The sequence below is a fragment of the Falco biarmicus genome, chromosome 19 (assembly GCF_023638135.1).
Source record: "Falco biarmicus isolate bFalBia1 chromosome 19, bFalBia1.pri, whole genome shotgun sequence".
NCBI classification, from domain to species: domain Eukaryota; kingdom Metazoa; phylum Chordata; class Aves; order Falconiformes; family Falconidae; genus Falco; species Falco biarmicus.
Genome location: NC_079306.1, coordinates 1,260,903 through 1,273,612, shown reverse-complemented (window position 1 = coordinate 1,273,612; position 12,710 = coordinate 1,260,903). Strand labels below are relative to the sequence as shown.

The window sequence follows — 12,710 nt, the reverse complement described above, 5'->3', positions numbered from 1 at the left end:
GTTCTGCGCTGAGGTCTTGCTTAGTGACTCTGGGCCACCTAAAAGGTCGCTGGAAGCCCCCAGCCCCCGGGCCAGCTGTGGGTGCTGCAGCTGCCTGCCACCTTTACACCCCATAAACCCATGGGTGGCTCCTGATTTTGTGCCATTTCCATATTTCCTTGTGTGGAGGAAATTTCTACGGGGAGAAGCTCTCTCAGAAGTGTTCCTGGAGTTGCTTTAGGACTAAAAAAATAAAATAATTTTTGGAGTGACCTGGAATGCTTTAGTTGGCAGCAACCCCCCTTCCCATGGCTGTGGGATGGGTGTTGGGTGTTTTCCTCCTCTTGGAAGCCTTAAAACAGCTCCCCAAATCTCCCATGGGCCCTTCAAAAAAGTTTCCTAAAATGAAGTGCTGGCAGTCCTTAAGCAGGGGGAAAAGTTTTGAAAAGGTAAGATATAAGATGCTGGTACGTCTATCTTATTTTAATTATTCTTTTCATTTTACCCTGGTGTGTTATATGTAGAAATACAGGAAATGCTTTTGTTCGGAGATGCTGAAATATATTTATTTTATTGTAAGAGATGATCTAGTTTGGAAACGCTCTGTGTTGTCGCAAACATCCTAATTGCCCTTTTCCCTAAAACGCGAGGAATTGAGAGAAAAACGGCACCTGAGCCAAGGAAGGGTTCGGAGCCTGGGACCCGCGGCTCGTGGGATCCCAATGGGATGTTCGGAACAGTTGGAGATGTCAGGAACCAGCTGCTAGCTTTATTTATTTTTATGGAAAGCTGCAGGATCTGCAGTGCTGCGGGAGCAGTTACAGTGAAAATGAATCCGCAGAAATCCAGGTTTGAAGGGAAGGCTGATCCCTGGTGCAGACATTAGGAGGTGACTGGGAAACACCGAAGGGGTTAACGTGGCTTCGAGTGATGGATAAACCTTGCTGTTGGTGGAGGGGTCCCACATCCCCAGGCTGATGGTGCTGGAAAGCGAATGCCTTGATTTGCCATTTAATTGTACCTAAAACCCAAAAACCAAACAGCTTCATGGAGTAGAAACTTCCTCGTGAAATCACTTCAGGAGCTTTTAAAACCGTGATGGTGATTTGCTCATTAGCAAAAGAGCAGCCGCTTTACTTTGACAAGACCAAAACATGGTATTATCTCCTATAAATGTAAATGATCCCACCGTGTTAATGCTGCAATGAAATGTAAAAGCGCAGTGAGAACAAAACAGTCTCATGCAATGTTATACAATTAAATCCCCCCCCAAACAGCTTAATTTTCTTGGTTTTATTTTATTGCAGGTAAGCACTGGAGGATCCACGTGAGCCAGTTAAAATGAGAAACAGCATCAGGTGTGGGGAACCGCACTCTGCCTTTGCACCAAACCCACTGATGTGTGGTTATATTTTAAAATTACTCATTTATTTGGTTTTAATTGGCCACGTTTGCTATTTAGGATGACTTACGCCAGCAGTGGGAACATGGCTGGGAAGGGCATGCTGCGGGGCTCCTCCTTCAGGTACCTCTTCTTAGAGCTACTGAAAATAAGAAAACTCCCAGGAGAAAACTAAAACTGCACTGCTGGTTGGGATCAGGGGCTCGTGGCGTGGTGGGAGGTGGTTTCCCAGTGTAGTCCCATCCCCCTCTCCCCTTTTACCTGTAGCGCTTGGTGTTGATGAGCCAGTGCACGAAGTCCTTGGCCTTCATCTTGTCCAGGTAGCGGGTGAAGTCGCTGGTGAAGGTGCCTTCCGAGTGCCGCTTGAGGTTGGATGCGAAGCTTTGGGCGCTTTGGGATTCGTACGAGTGCCACCTGCTCGGGAGAGAAGGACGGGGGGGAAAAAAAAACGTGGTATAATGCACGTCGTGCAATCCTGCACCCCACCTGCATGAGGTCCCCAGGGCAGGGGCTGCGTCCTGCAAAGTGCTTTATTGTGTGGAGCATCCTCCAGAAAAGCTGTAAGAACACGTGAAAATAATTTGCAGTTTCAGAGAGGTCTGCCAAGCCTGGCCAGGGTGGTTCCTGACATCAGCTCTATGCAATGTCCTATCCCATATTATTTGCCCTACATCCTGCTCAGCTGCAGTGGGTTTGTGCCTCTGCCTTACTCCCTGCTTCCCGCTCCTGAGAGGGAGTTTGGTGCTTCCCTGAGGTTTAGATCAACTCTAGGATGGAGAGCTGATGCTGAGGTTCATGGCAGAAAGTACCCAAAGGGTTTTCCTCCCATGTGGCCACCGGCATGGAGTGGGGCTCAGCACCGTGCCCACAGCATTGCCCTGCCCTGTCTGGTCTGACACAGCTGAGAAATCTTGGAGGGGTGTGGGGGTGTGTGTGGTGGCAGCATCCCTGTGTGTGCTGGTAGAGAGCCTGGAGGGAGCTTGTCCAGATAAATACGAAGGAAACAGGAACGTTGCAATAGTGAGGCTGTCCCAGCGGTGGGAGAGCCAGCAGCGATGGGAGGGGAGGAGGCTGAGCTGCTCCCACAGCCCACCCCCGTGCCGGCAGCGCCCCATACCTGGACATGTCACCCAAGTCCTTGGGGCCCATCTGCCACGCTGCCGGGATCAGCACGGCAAACACCAGCCCGGAGAGGTACAGCCACCGGACCATCGGCATGGGTCTTCCTAGAGAAGGCAGAAGTTGAGATAGAAATGTCCGGGGCTGTGGTTGCCACTGATGCCCCAGTCCGTGCGGGAGCCCCGGCAGCATGGCACGGGACAGATCCAGCATGAGACAACCTCCTTCCCAGGTGTCCCGGCAGCATTTTGATGAGCGCGTGTGAAAATAGCATCCTCACAATTACCCGCTGGCACGTCTGCCGTTGCTTAGGCGCAGGCACATAGCTGCCAAAGGGGTTTGTGTAATCTAAAGAAATAATTCTTTGCAGTAAAAACTTTATTACAAAGCTCCCCTTTTCTGTCTAGGAGCGATATTTCTGTCTTGAGCTTATCACCAGAGTGCTGGAGAACTTTCCTCACCATTAGCTGCTCAGAAAAGCAGCTTCCAGAAGAGTTGCTTGATTAGAATTTTACATTTCTTATCTTTGCTGGCTGCCTTAGGAGTTCAGGGGGAGTAAAATGCCACCCCCCACCCTTTATTTGCTGAAAATCAGACTTTTTGTGGCCTATCACCAAGCACTTCATTACTCTGGTTTGATTTCTTCAGAAATTAGTAAAGAAGGGAGGAAAAGGCACTTACCTTCTGCCAAGACAACCGTTCCCCTAAAAGCAAGATCCTATTTTCCTCCTCCCAGCTGGTTGTGCCTAAACTCTTCTCCTTACCAGTGCTTTTAAGCTTGTTAGCAGGATGCTAAGAGCTGACGGGTAGGTCATCGGTACCCCTGGTTTTAGTTGGATGGGTCATTATGAATCATTACAGGATTTTTTAAGTGGAGCTGTTGCAAAAAATATCGTTGTTGCCGTATTTTTCAGCTTACGCCTTCAGCGAGGTGGTTGTTTGTTTTTTTTGTTGTTGTTGCTGTTTCTCTTATCTTTTCTATTTTTTAACACTTCTTGGACCAAAGGAGTGACCTGTTGGTTTCCTCCTTTCAGGTGAGATGGCCTCTTAGTGCCACAGTGCATCTTGCATGGAGAAATTATTTCTCTGCCCTTTCAAACGCCTTGGGTTTGAGTTAAAAAGCATTTAGAAAAAAAGCCTCAGCAAAGGTGTAAAAGAAGCACTTGGGTACCCAAGCACTTGCTGCTGCTTCCTGCATGGTAAAATTTGGGTTACAGCTCATCAGCTGGGCAGACACCACTTTTGATCCAAGCCCGGTTTTGTCCCCCGAGGCCAGATCTGAAATTGGGGCCATTCACCACCGTTTCTTTGATTTGGGGTTGACAGGAGGCACCGTGGGTGGCCGCTGATCTGGGTCAGCGCTTTCCCTGTGGGACATCCAGGCTTAGCCCAGGAGCTAGAGGAACAGCTGGGACTCATCAGGCCAAGGACAACACTTTTGCAGGGGCATCTCCTGGGAACTTGGGCTCATTTTTTAAAATCTTTGAGGCCAGCAAAGGGAAAAAGGCTTGAGAAGAGCAAAACTGAGGGTCGCCCTAAAGAACCAGATCTGGCCCTGGAGAAGAGGGTGCTGGCGGCCCTGGGTGGACATGGAGCAAAACCCTCAGGTCCCTGGAGGTTCTGGGAGGTCAGGTGAGCTTTTGAGGGCTCATCATTCAGAGGACTGATGGCAGGCTGTGTTTCTGGAGCAGTTTTGGGGTATCTGGGGAGCTCTTGGCTGAGGAACGTCTATGGTTCAGTGCTCAGGGGGCTAAATGTGCCCTTTTCACGGCAGCATGGTTGATGGGCAGAGCAAAGCAAGTCTTAGGAAGCTGATCCGTGCTTCTCCCTCACCCAGCACCAGCCACCAGAAGAGAGACAAGGCTCAAAGTCCCGATTTTCTGCCCTTTACTGTCCTCTTCTCCTGAGACCTTTCTTCTTGTGGTTGCGTAATTATTATTATTCTACCAAAGAGATTTCTGTAATTATTGTCACTGTCAAAATGTGGCTGGTGTTGAGGGGACAGTCATCTTGAAGAGCCTTTTAATTAGGTCCAACAATGGCCTTACAAGAAAGCCTGACATCAGAGGAGGAAGGTATGAGATTAATTAGCTCAACCTTCGGAGGAGAGGTTCGGATCTCCTACCCATCACTTGGATGAGATATTTATTAGTGCCACCAAATTAGCTCATGATGACAGTGTTTGTGATATCCCCCTGGCCCAGGAAAACAGATGAGCTATCTGCAGCGGTGGGGGGCTCGAGAGAAGAGAAATTCAGCTCAGCCAGTGCAGTGCTTGTTGGTCGCTTCATGGTTTTCTTAGTGGTGGCTCCCAGCGTCGGAGTCGGTTGGAGACAGAACACTTTCTCTGCTGTCCATGGGTGATTTTCACCGGCCCATTGGGACGCGGTGGTCTCCCCTTCCCAAGTGTCCTCTGTGGCCTTCCATCTGGGTTGAGTTGCTGGTGGCTCTCCCACCCTGGAGGACTGCACATGGGGGCACGAATGTGTGTTCTAAGATGCACCGCAGGTTTTTGTAACATTTTATGACTTGGAGAGGTTTTCGTGGACAGCAGGTGGCAGCCTTCCTCTGCCCATCCTTCCTCTGCCCGTCCTTCCTCTGCCCGTCCTTCCTCTGCCCGTCCTTCCTCTGCCCGTCCTTCCTCTGCCCGTCCTTCCTCTGCCCGTCCTTCCTCTGCCCGTCCTTCCTCTGCCCGTCCTTCCTCTGCCCGTCCTTCCTCTGCCCGCCCTTCCTCTGCCTGCCCATCCTTCCTCTGCCCGTCCTTCCTCTGCCCGCCCTTCCTCTGCCCGCCCTTCCTCTGCCCGCCCTTCCTCAGCCCGCCCTTCCTCTGCCCATCCTTCCTCTGCCTGCCCTTCCTCTGCCTGCCCTTCCTCTGCCTGCCCGTCCTTCCTCTGCCTGCCCGCCCTTCCTCTGCCCGCCCTTCCTCTGCCCGTCCTTCAGCGGCCTCATTGCTGGGCAGCTCCCGAAACGCCCCGTCTGTCCCTGCAAGGACCGAAGTGATGTGATATGCTTCTCTTGAAGGATGGAAGAACCCAGGCTGGGGGATGCTGGTGGTGGCAGCACAGTGGTACCACAGCCAAGCTGGCTTTGGTTCCAGTCCTTGCTCTGTGTGCATCTTTGGAGAAGCACCTTTGAGGGCACAGGAGCATCCTGTGCTGATGGAGCATGGACCAAAGCATGGACCAAAGAAGTTGATAAGGGAAGGCTCATGAATTGTACTCCATCTCCACCAACCCTCAGATAAACTCATCCATACCCTGTCCGACTTTTGGTGCATTGTCCCATTAAGTCCCACCAGGAGCAGCTGTGTGGCCGACCTGCCCACCTCTGTGTCCTGGGCTCTGCAAGCATGGGGAGAGGCAGGAGGAGCCAGGCTGCTCCGGTGGGGATGGTGGCACAATGGCCGTGCTGGGCTGTCCGAAATCAGGCTGTAAACAAGACGAGTTTATGCTTAAGCCTGCTCTTAAATTATAACACAGACCTGCTGAGCCCCATTCTGCCAGCAGCCGGCTGGCGCACGGGGGCTCAGCTCCCCAGCCTGGTGCTGAGGTCTGGCTGCCGTCCCTCGATGCCTGATGCCTCCATGCCACAGCCTGAAGGCAACCACAGAGCCACCACAGACACATCAAACCGCTCCAGTACTACCGTCCCGTAGCTGCTGGTGCAGCGTCACATACCCAGCGATAGTTAATTTTGGAGGGATTTACTGCAAGCAAGGAGGAATAAAGGCTTTGGCTTCACCTTCTTGGATCCGCTGCAAGGAGACCTTCATTCCCCACAAAGGAGCATTTCAGTGCAAGAGAGAAGGGGATGGAAAAGCCCTCCCCTCCCTGTGTCCCCCCCCCATGGTTCAGAGCCCGGTGCCCTATGAGCCGGTGCTCTCCATCTCATCGTCTCCACGGCCGAAGGTGGTGGTGGGGTGTCCCCCGCTCCCCACCACTGATTGGAGGCAGTTCTGTCCCTGCGTGTCAGGGCGTGCTGCTCGCCGTGGCAGGGACTGCTGCCAAGCCATAACTGGGCAAAGGACCTTCTCGGGTCGGTGGTTTGACCTGAAACACCTGCAGGGTGATGCGGGGTGCACGGTGTTGGTTTCAGCATCTTTAGGGCTTTTTTTTTCCTGTGTTTTGCTTTACAGGTGTTTAAGAGCAAAGGGAGGGCTGTTAAAGAAAGAGATTCTGTGTTCCCAGCAGAAATTTGGCAGCTCTGGAGGGTCGTGGATTATTTTCCTGCCTCTTTTCCTCTTGGTGCATGCTTTTTTAGGTAAGAAACAGTATCTGCCTTTGATGCTGCAGAGTCAAGGGCCTGCAGACTCCTGGCTTGTGCTCATGGCTGACCTTAATGCCAGGGAAGAAGAGTGTGGTGGGAGGCAGAGGTGGTGCCAAGCTACGTGGCAGGCTGTGACGAGCTCATTTGGAGACATGAACCCTTAAGAACAGGGGTCGGTGCCATGTAGCCCTTCCCAACATCAAGCCCAGGCTGTGCCTGCCCCGTGGTGGATCTCCATTTTCGATGACTCGGTTACTTTTCTCCCTTTGTTGCTAAGGCAGCAGAAGGAAACGGTGTGAGATCCCTCTTGCCCCCAGCTCCCATTGCTCTCCTGTCCCCAGGCATCGTTCATGAGCACGAAGTGTCCACGATACACGCACGGCAAGGCAAGCCATTGGGTGCCAAGGGCATGCTTCCCACTGGGGAACTTGAACGTGAGCCTGGAGAAGTGGCAGCAGCTTCATTAGCAGATGCTTGAACGAGAAACCAGCTTGCTCCAGTGCTGGGCTGGGGGGTGGGCGAGCTAAAGGGGAATTGCAGGTAAAACACGTGGGGGTCAAGCAGGGGGCTCTCCCATGTGGGGTCTGGACACCTGGTGGGTACCAGCCATGGTGGCACTGCTGCAGGAGTGTCCCTGCTCCTCCTCGTCGGTGGGAGCTGCTGGTCCTCGGGGATCACATGAAGGTCAGGTCCCAGGCTCAGTCCTTTCACCCGGGTTAACTAGCACGTTGTGCCTCCCTGGGCTAAAGCACCAGCAGTCAGCCTCGGCAGGTGGAGCAGGATGCAGGACACCTGGCTGCACCCTGCCTGCCTACAAAGCCTGATGCTTGGTCCCTCTGTGGTCTCCAGTTCTGCTCCCTGGCCGCCCCCCTGTGCTCTCCACATGATGCTTTGCAGCGAGAGGTGGGTGCTTCCCTTTCCCTTCGGGAGGAGAGCGGGTGCTGAGCGGTGCTGGGTGCTGTTGGGTGGTTTTGAGCAAGCTGTGGGTGCGCTGAGCTGGCTTGGCCCCTCGGGGCACCCTGGCCCAGCACCAGGCGATTGCTGGCTCATGCTGGAGCCCTGCAGGAGCTGAACTGGGGCAGCTGTGGGCAAGCTATGCTGGGAGCCCCTGGGGCGATGCCCGTGGGGCTGGATGGCTGTGGGAAGGTTTGGCTCGATGTGCCTTCAGCCTGCCAAAAACCCCGATTTAGGATCTGGGTGGGTGGTGGTTTTTCCAATTGCCCTCCTTTATCTGAGACAAAGGAGACTGTGGTTAATGGTTTATTTCTGCTAAATGTCCCCTTGGCTTTGAAATGTGGGAAACGTAGTCAGGTTTATTTTTTTACCTGCCTCTTCTTCCTGCCCATAAATAAAAATCTTACAGACCCTAATGAGACAAGTTACCATTGTGCGTGGACTAAAAAGTCCTGAGTAGAGGCTGGAGCAGATGTGGCAGAGGTTTTAATTTCACCCTCTTGATTTCTCTGGGCCCTTAGCAGGCTTGTGTGTGATTAAATAACCCTTGACTTCTCAGCTTTGCAAAACATCCCCTGTTAGAGACCTTCTTTGGCTGTTTGCAGTGGCTTTTAGTTTGGCAGCAACTTTGGTACCAGACTGATGAAACCTGATCGTGCCATAAATCAAAACTTCTTTGCATTCAAATGCAACAATTAATCCTGGGTGTGTTGGTGCAATTAGATGACAAATTATGCCTCAAGATTCACTTGCTTGTTTATGTAGAGAAGCTGTGTTTGCTCAGCCGGGGATGTTTGGCTAAGGTTGTCAATCTACCCCAGGGGATGTCGAGTGATAAACCTGGGGAGCTGCACCCTGCTGCAGCTGCAGAATTCGGACCCTTTGGCCTCAGCAACTTCACCCGGACGCTGCGGGGTTGCCTGCCCACTCGCACCAACTGCTTTTTGGCGAGCTTGAATTGTCTGAGCCCTCCGCTTCCCTGAGGTGTTCGTGCAGCATTAAACCTTGCAATGCTCAAGCCATGTACAGGAGGATTTGAGCCCTACCAGACTGGGGTGGGCATTGCCTCCAGACCTGCAGCTCGCAGGTGGAAATGCTCCTGGTAGTCGTGTCTAGTTCTGAGACCGCAGGTCTGCTGCTAAATAGCCAAATAAACAGATATATATAGAGAGCTATAAAATAGTCAAATAAATAGCACAAGCTGAAACCCCAGTCACTAATGTGCTGCTGGATGTTTGCTGGATGTCTCATTTAGAGGTTGTCTTGGAGTCTGCCTTGATGTGGGTGGATGCCCTCCGTGCTGGGGAAGAGTCTTATTAATGTGACGAGGGGGGTGTTTTGCTTGAATCACTGAAAAGTCGGGGTGGCTGCTGGAGCAAAGGTGTGTTCTTGGATGTGTGGCTGTTTCCATGGGGGAAAAAAAAAATAACAAAAGAGTATTTAGGGGTTGAATGGGGGATGGAGAAGGGATGAGTAGACTGAAGCACAAGCTGTTGTTGTGGGGACACTGCCTGCAGAGAGGCAGAGCTGGGCTCTGCTGGTCTGTGATGTGATTTCAGCTGTGGGTTTAGTGCAAAACCCGAACACAGGGGCAATGTGGCAAAAATCCAGGACAAAGACCTATAGATAAAAAGCCTGTTGATGTCACTGGTGCGAGTTGGTTCTGTTTATACAGGGAACTTAAATGAAGGTTTTATCTACTGATTAACTGTCCTTACAGGATTTCTTTGTGAAACACCCATAGATGTTTTCTTATCTGCTTGGAACAAAATAAGCTGATAGCGTTTTATACCTTTTCCCCGTATGATGGTGATTGGTGCTGATAGCAGCTGTTGTAATTCCTATGGACTCTGATCTCCAAGTAGGGGGCAGCGGCTCCCAGTGAGAAAGCAATTGGCTTTTTGGAGAAGTAGCTTAAAAAATAAGGAATTATTTTAAAAGAATGGAAAAAGGGCTTATTTTCTCTAGCTGATGCAGCTTTGGCAGGAAAACAGCTGCTCTGTCACCAAATACAGCACCTGGCTATGAGGGGAAAATCCCAACCGTCAAAGGCTGAAGTAATTGTTGGGGAAGGGCAATTGCTTTTTCTTTTTTTGTGGCCTTTTTAAAAAAAAGCAAACTGTGTGGGACACTTTAAGTTTGTTTTCATCCATTATTTTTTTCCAGGCTGCACAAGAGGGCATTATATCAACCTGCAGCTGCACCTTGCTTGGGCAAAAGAGCTCTCGCTGTCTTGCCAAACAGGATTAATGTCAGGCAAGCAGAGAGGGGCCTGTATCCTGGAGGACAGATGCCAGAGGATTTATTTTGTTGGTTGGTGGTTATTTTTTAGGGGTTGTTTCTGAGCTGAACTGCTTCCCGGATCTGCTGGCCAGCCCTGCAGTTTTGCTGCATGGGAAGGGTCCGCGAGGACGGGTCCTCCCTTGCTCCTCTGCATCGTGGTGCTGTTCGGAGGCAATGAGCTTGGACACCTCTCGTTTGGGAGTAAACCAGCCCAAATCCTGAGTGGGCATCTCCCCTGGGCAAGAGCTGGGGCTGTTCGGAGGCCTCCGCTGGGCTGTGGTTTAACAAAGCTGTGCTTAATCCCCTCCTTGCTTAGTCCTTGCATTCTCCTTGCTCTCAGCAGCTGCACCCAGGAAACCCTCCCGGCTCCGGAGTTGACCTTTTCCAACAAAGCACCTTTGTCAGGCAGACCTCAGGGCTGTGGGGTTGCTTTTTTATTTTCTGTTCTTTATTTATTACTCTCTCTTCCCCCCCACCCCCCCTTTTTTTTTTTTTCTTGATGTCACCGCCTAGCAGCACAAGGATCCATTATACGAGCCGCTGTTGGACTTTGCTTGTTTGCAGGAGGGTGATTAAGAACAAACGGGCAGCGGCGGGCTGGATCCTGGAAAGCGGAGGCCAAAAGTTTGAGCAAGAGGAAACTTGGCAGCAGAAACACAGCCCTGATCCAGCCGGCGCTGAGCCTGCTGTCCCCACGTGCCGGCGAGGGAGGGAACCTTGTTCTCACACGGGGTGCCGTGGCTGGTGTTCGGGGAAGGGTGAGTGGGAGCACGAGTGGGTTTTTTTCCCCTCAGGGTGACCTGTTCTGGTGAGGGATGTCCTGGTCCCCTGTCCGTTCTCCATGGAGCATCCCAGCAGAGGGCAGCAGGAGATGCCCTGGGCACCCATCGCTGTCCCATGGGTGCTGCTCCAGAGCACTCATGATTGGTGCCAGGGCAGGCTGACCCCTGTCACCTACTGGTACCCCACCTTGGGGCACCTGCTGTTAAATCCCAACTCTTCCAGGCTTTGAAAAGGCATTTTTGGGGCTGTAGGAATGTGTTGAGGTGGGAACAAGCAAACCCATGCAGATCTGCTCCTGCCCTCCCTGGTCTCACTGGACATCTTCTGTCCTTCATCTCTTTAATTGCACAGTTTATTTGGGGGTAACACTCATCTTACCCCGTAGTTCCATGTATGATGGTGCTGCATCTGCCCGTGCTCATCCCATGAGCGTGGCCACTTGTCCCAGCGGTGCCTGTTGCCGGTGGGTGCCAAAGCCTGGCGCGATGCGCTGCTGCATCCCACCCCCGATCATGTGTGATGCGAGCCAGTGAGCAAAGTACAAATTACGGCGGCTGACCCTCAGGCGGGGGCTGCGTTGCCCGGCCAGGGTGATGCCTTTCGACAACAGGAAGGGTGGCTGCTGGCCCTCGGCGGCTGCGTGAGCTGTTTGCTGGCTGGCAGTGAATCGGCACTGCAGCACCCGAGTAGGAGGGGGAGGACTCGCTGTGGGTGCTGGCAGAGCCTGTGCCATGACTAACGCCGACACCCAGCCTGGCCTCTGCCCTTCTCTGCGCCAAGGTTTCTCTGTCGGTAGTGTTTCTGGAGGGCGGCAGTGCCCGGCAGCCGTGGTTGATGCACTGGGAACGTTGTCTGCCAGCCTGGCGCAGCTGCTGGTGCGGTGCAGAGCTGTGTGCGGGGGTGGGGGGTCTTGGGTTGGCTTCCTTGTGGCTCACCTTGGTCCCTGGCTGCTGCGGACTCCATAGCAAAGCAGTTGAAATAAATCCTGCTGGAGGGGGTTTTGCTTCCCTGTGCCGCCTGCGCTTTATCGCAGCACTTGGGCTGCAGTAGCCCTCTGCAATGTGTTTCCATCTTCCCTGGCATCCGCTTGCGTTTCTCTTTCATCTCTCACCTTGTTTTCAACGAGCAGGGTTGGGCAGTGCTCTGCTTTGGTCTCCAGGTGAAACCAGCCTCGTGCTCTTCACATGGAGTCAGAAACTGTGGCTTTAAGCAAAGCACTTATGGTTGCAAGATAGTCTGAGCTGGTGGAAGGGATGCGCTCCCAAATTGTGGAGCGTTATCTGTTCTTGCTCAGGGCAGAGTGATGGTGAGAGCAGGGGCTGACCCTTTGCAAGGGACTGAAGCGAAGAGGCACTTGCAGCCCAGTGAAAAATCTTTAATTGGGATGTTACCAACGGGTCCTGCCTCTCCTCAAGCACCTGGTTGCTTCTCCAGTCTCAACAGTGGCCCAGTGAACTTTAGCTGAGACACAGAACCACTAGAGACCTTCCTTAAGCAGACTGAAAGCCCTTTGTGTACAAAGATAGAACATTTCTAAATTGTCACAACATGTGAAAATATGGTTTTCCTACCTTCCAGGAAAAAAAAAAACAAACAAAAAACCCACAAACTTTTAAAGCTGTGCAGTATTTACCTGCTAATGGAAAAGATAATCAAGAGTGAGAAATAGTCTGTGAAATCCTCTCAGTGCAAAGAAATTGCTAGTAGGCACGTTCAGGGAACAACTGCATCCATTGCCCTTTCTCGGCAAATATGTACAAGAATGGTATGGTGATGTGCTTTGCTGTAATAGCTTCACCTGGTGATATATCCCTAAAATAGAGAAGGGGGGGGAAAAAAAGCTGGTAATACAAATCACCAAAATAGTTGACTTTATTAATAAAATGAAAAGGTGCTGGATCTATTCGGCCATGAGGAAGGGTGG

The 12,710-nt window shown here is 52.0% G+C and overlaps 1 protein-coding gene across 1 annotated transcript; it reads right to left on the bottom strand.

The window, feature by feature from the left end:
• Positions 1-1,447: 1,447 nt before the first annotated feature.
• Positions 1,448-2,599, bottom strand: LOC130141555 (exendin-3-like). The gene is made up of 3 exons (XM_056322577.1): positions 2,499-2,599; positions 1,643-1,795; positions 1,448-1,523 (listed from the first exon to the last, which is right to left on the bottom strand). The coding sequence occupies exons 1-3, from the start codon at positions 2,597-2,599 to the stop codon at positions 1,448-1,450; spliced, it is 330 nt and encodes a 109-aa protein (XP_056178552.1).
• Positions 2,600-12,710: the final 10,111 nt, after the last annotated feature.

Excerpts from the sequence above, each read along its gene's own strand:
- LOC130141555 (XM_056322577.1), bottom strand. The coding sequence starts at position 2,599 with ATGCCGATGGTCCGGTGGCTGTACCTCTCCGGGCTGGTGTTTGCCGTG. Across the intron at positions 1,796-2,498 it reads GACTTGGGTGACATGTCCAG|GTGGCACTCGTACGAATCCC; the intron begins GTATGGGGCGCT and ends TCTCCCGAGCAG. Across the intron at positions 1,524-1,642 it reads ATCAACACCAAGCGCTACAG|TAGCTCTAAGAAGAGGTACC; the intron begins GTAAAAGGGGAG and ends TCTTATTTTCAG.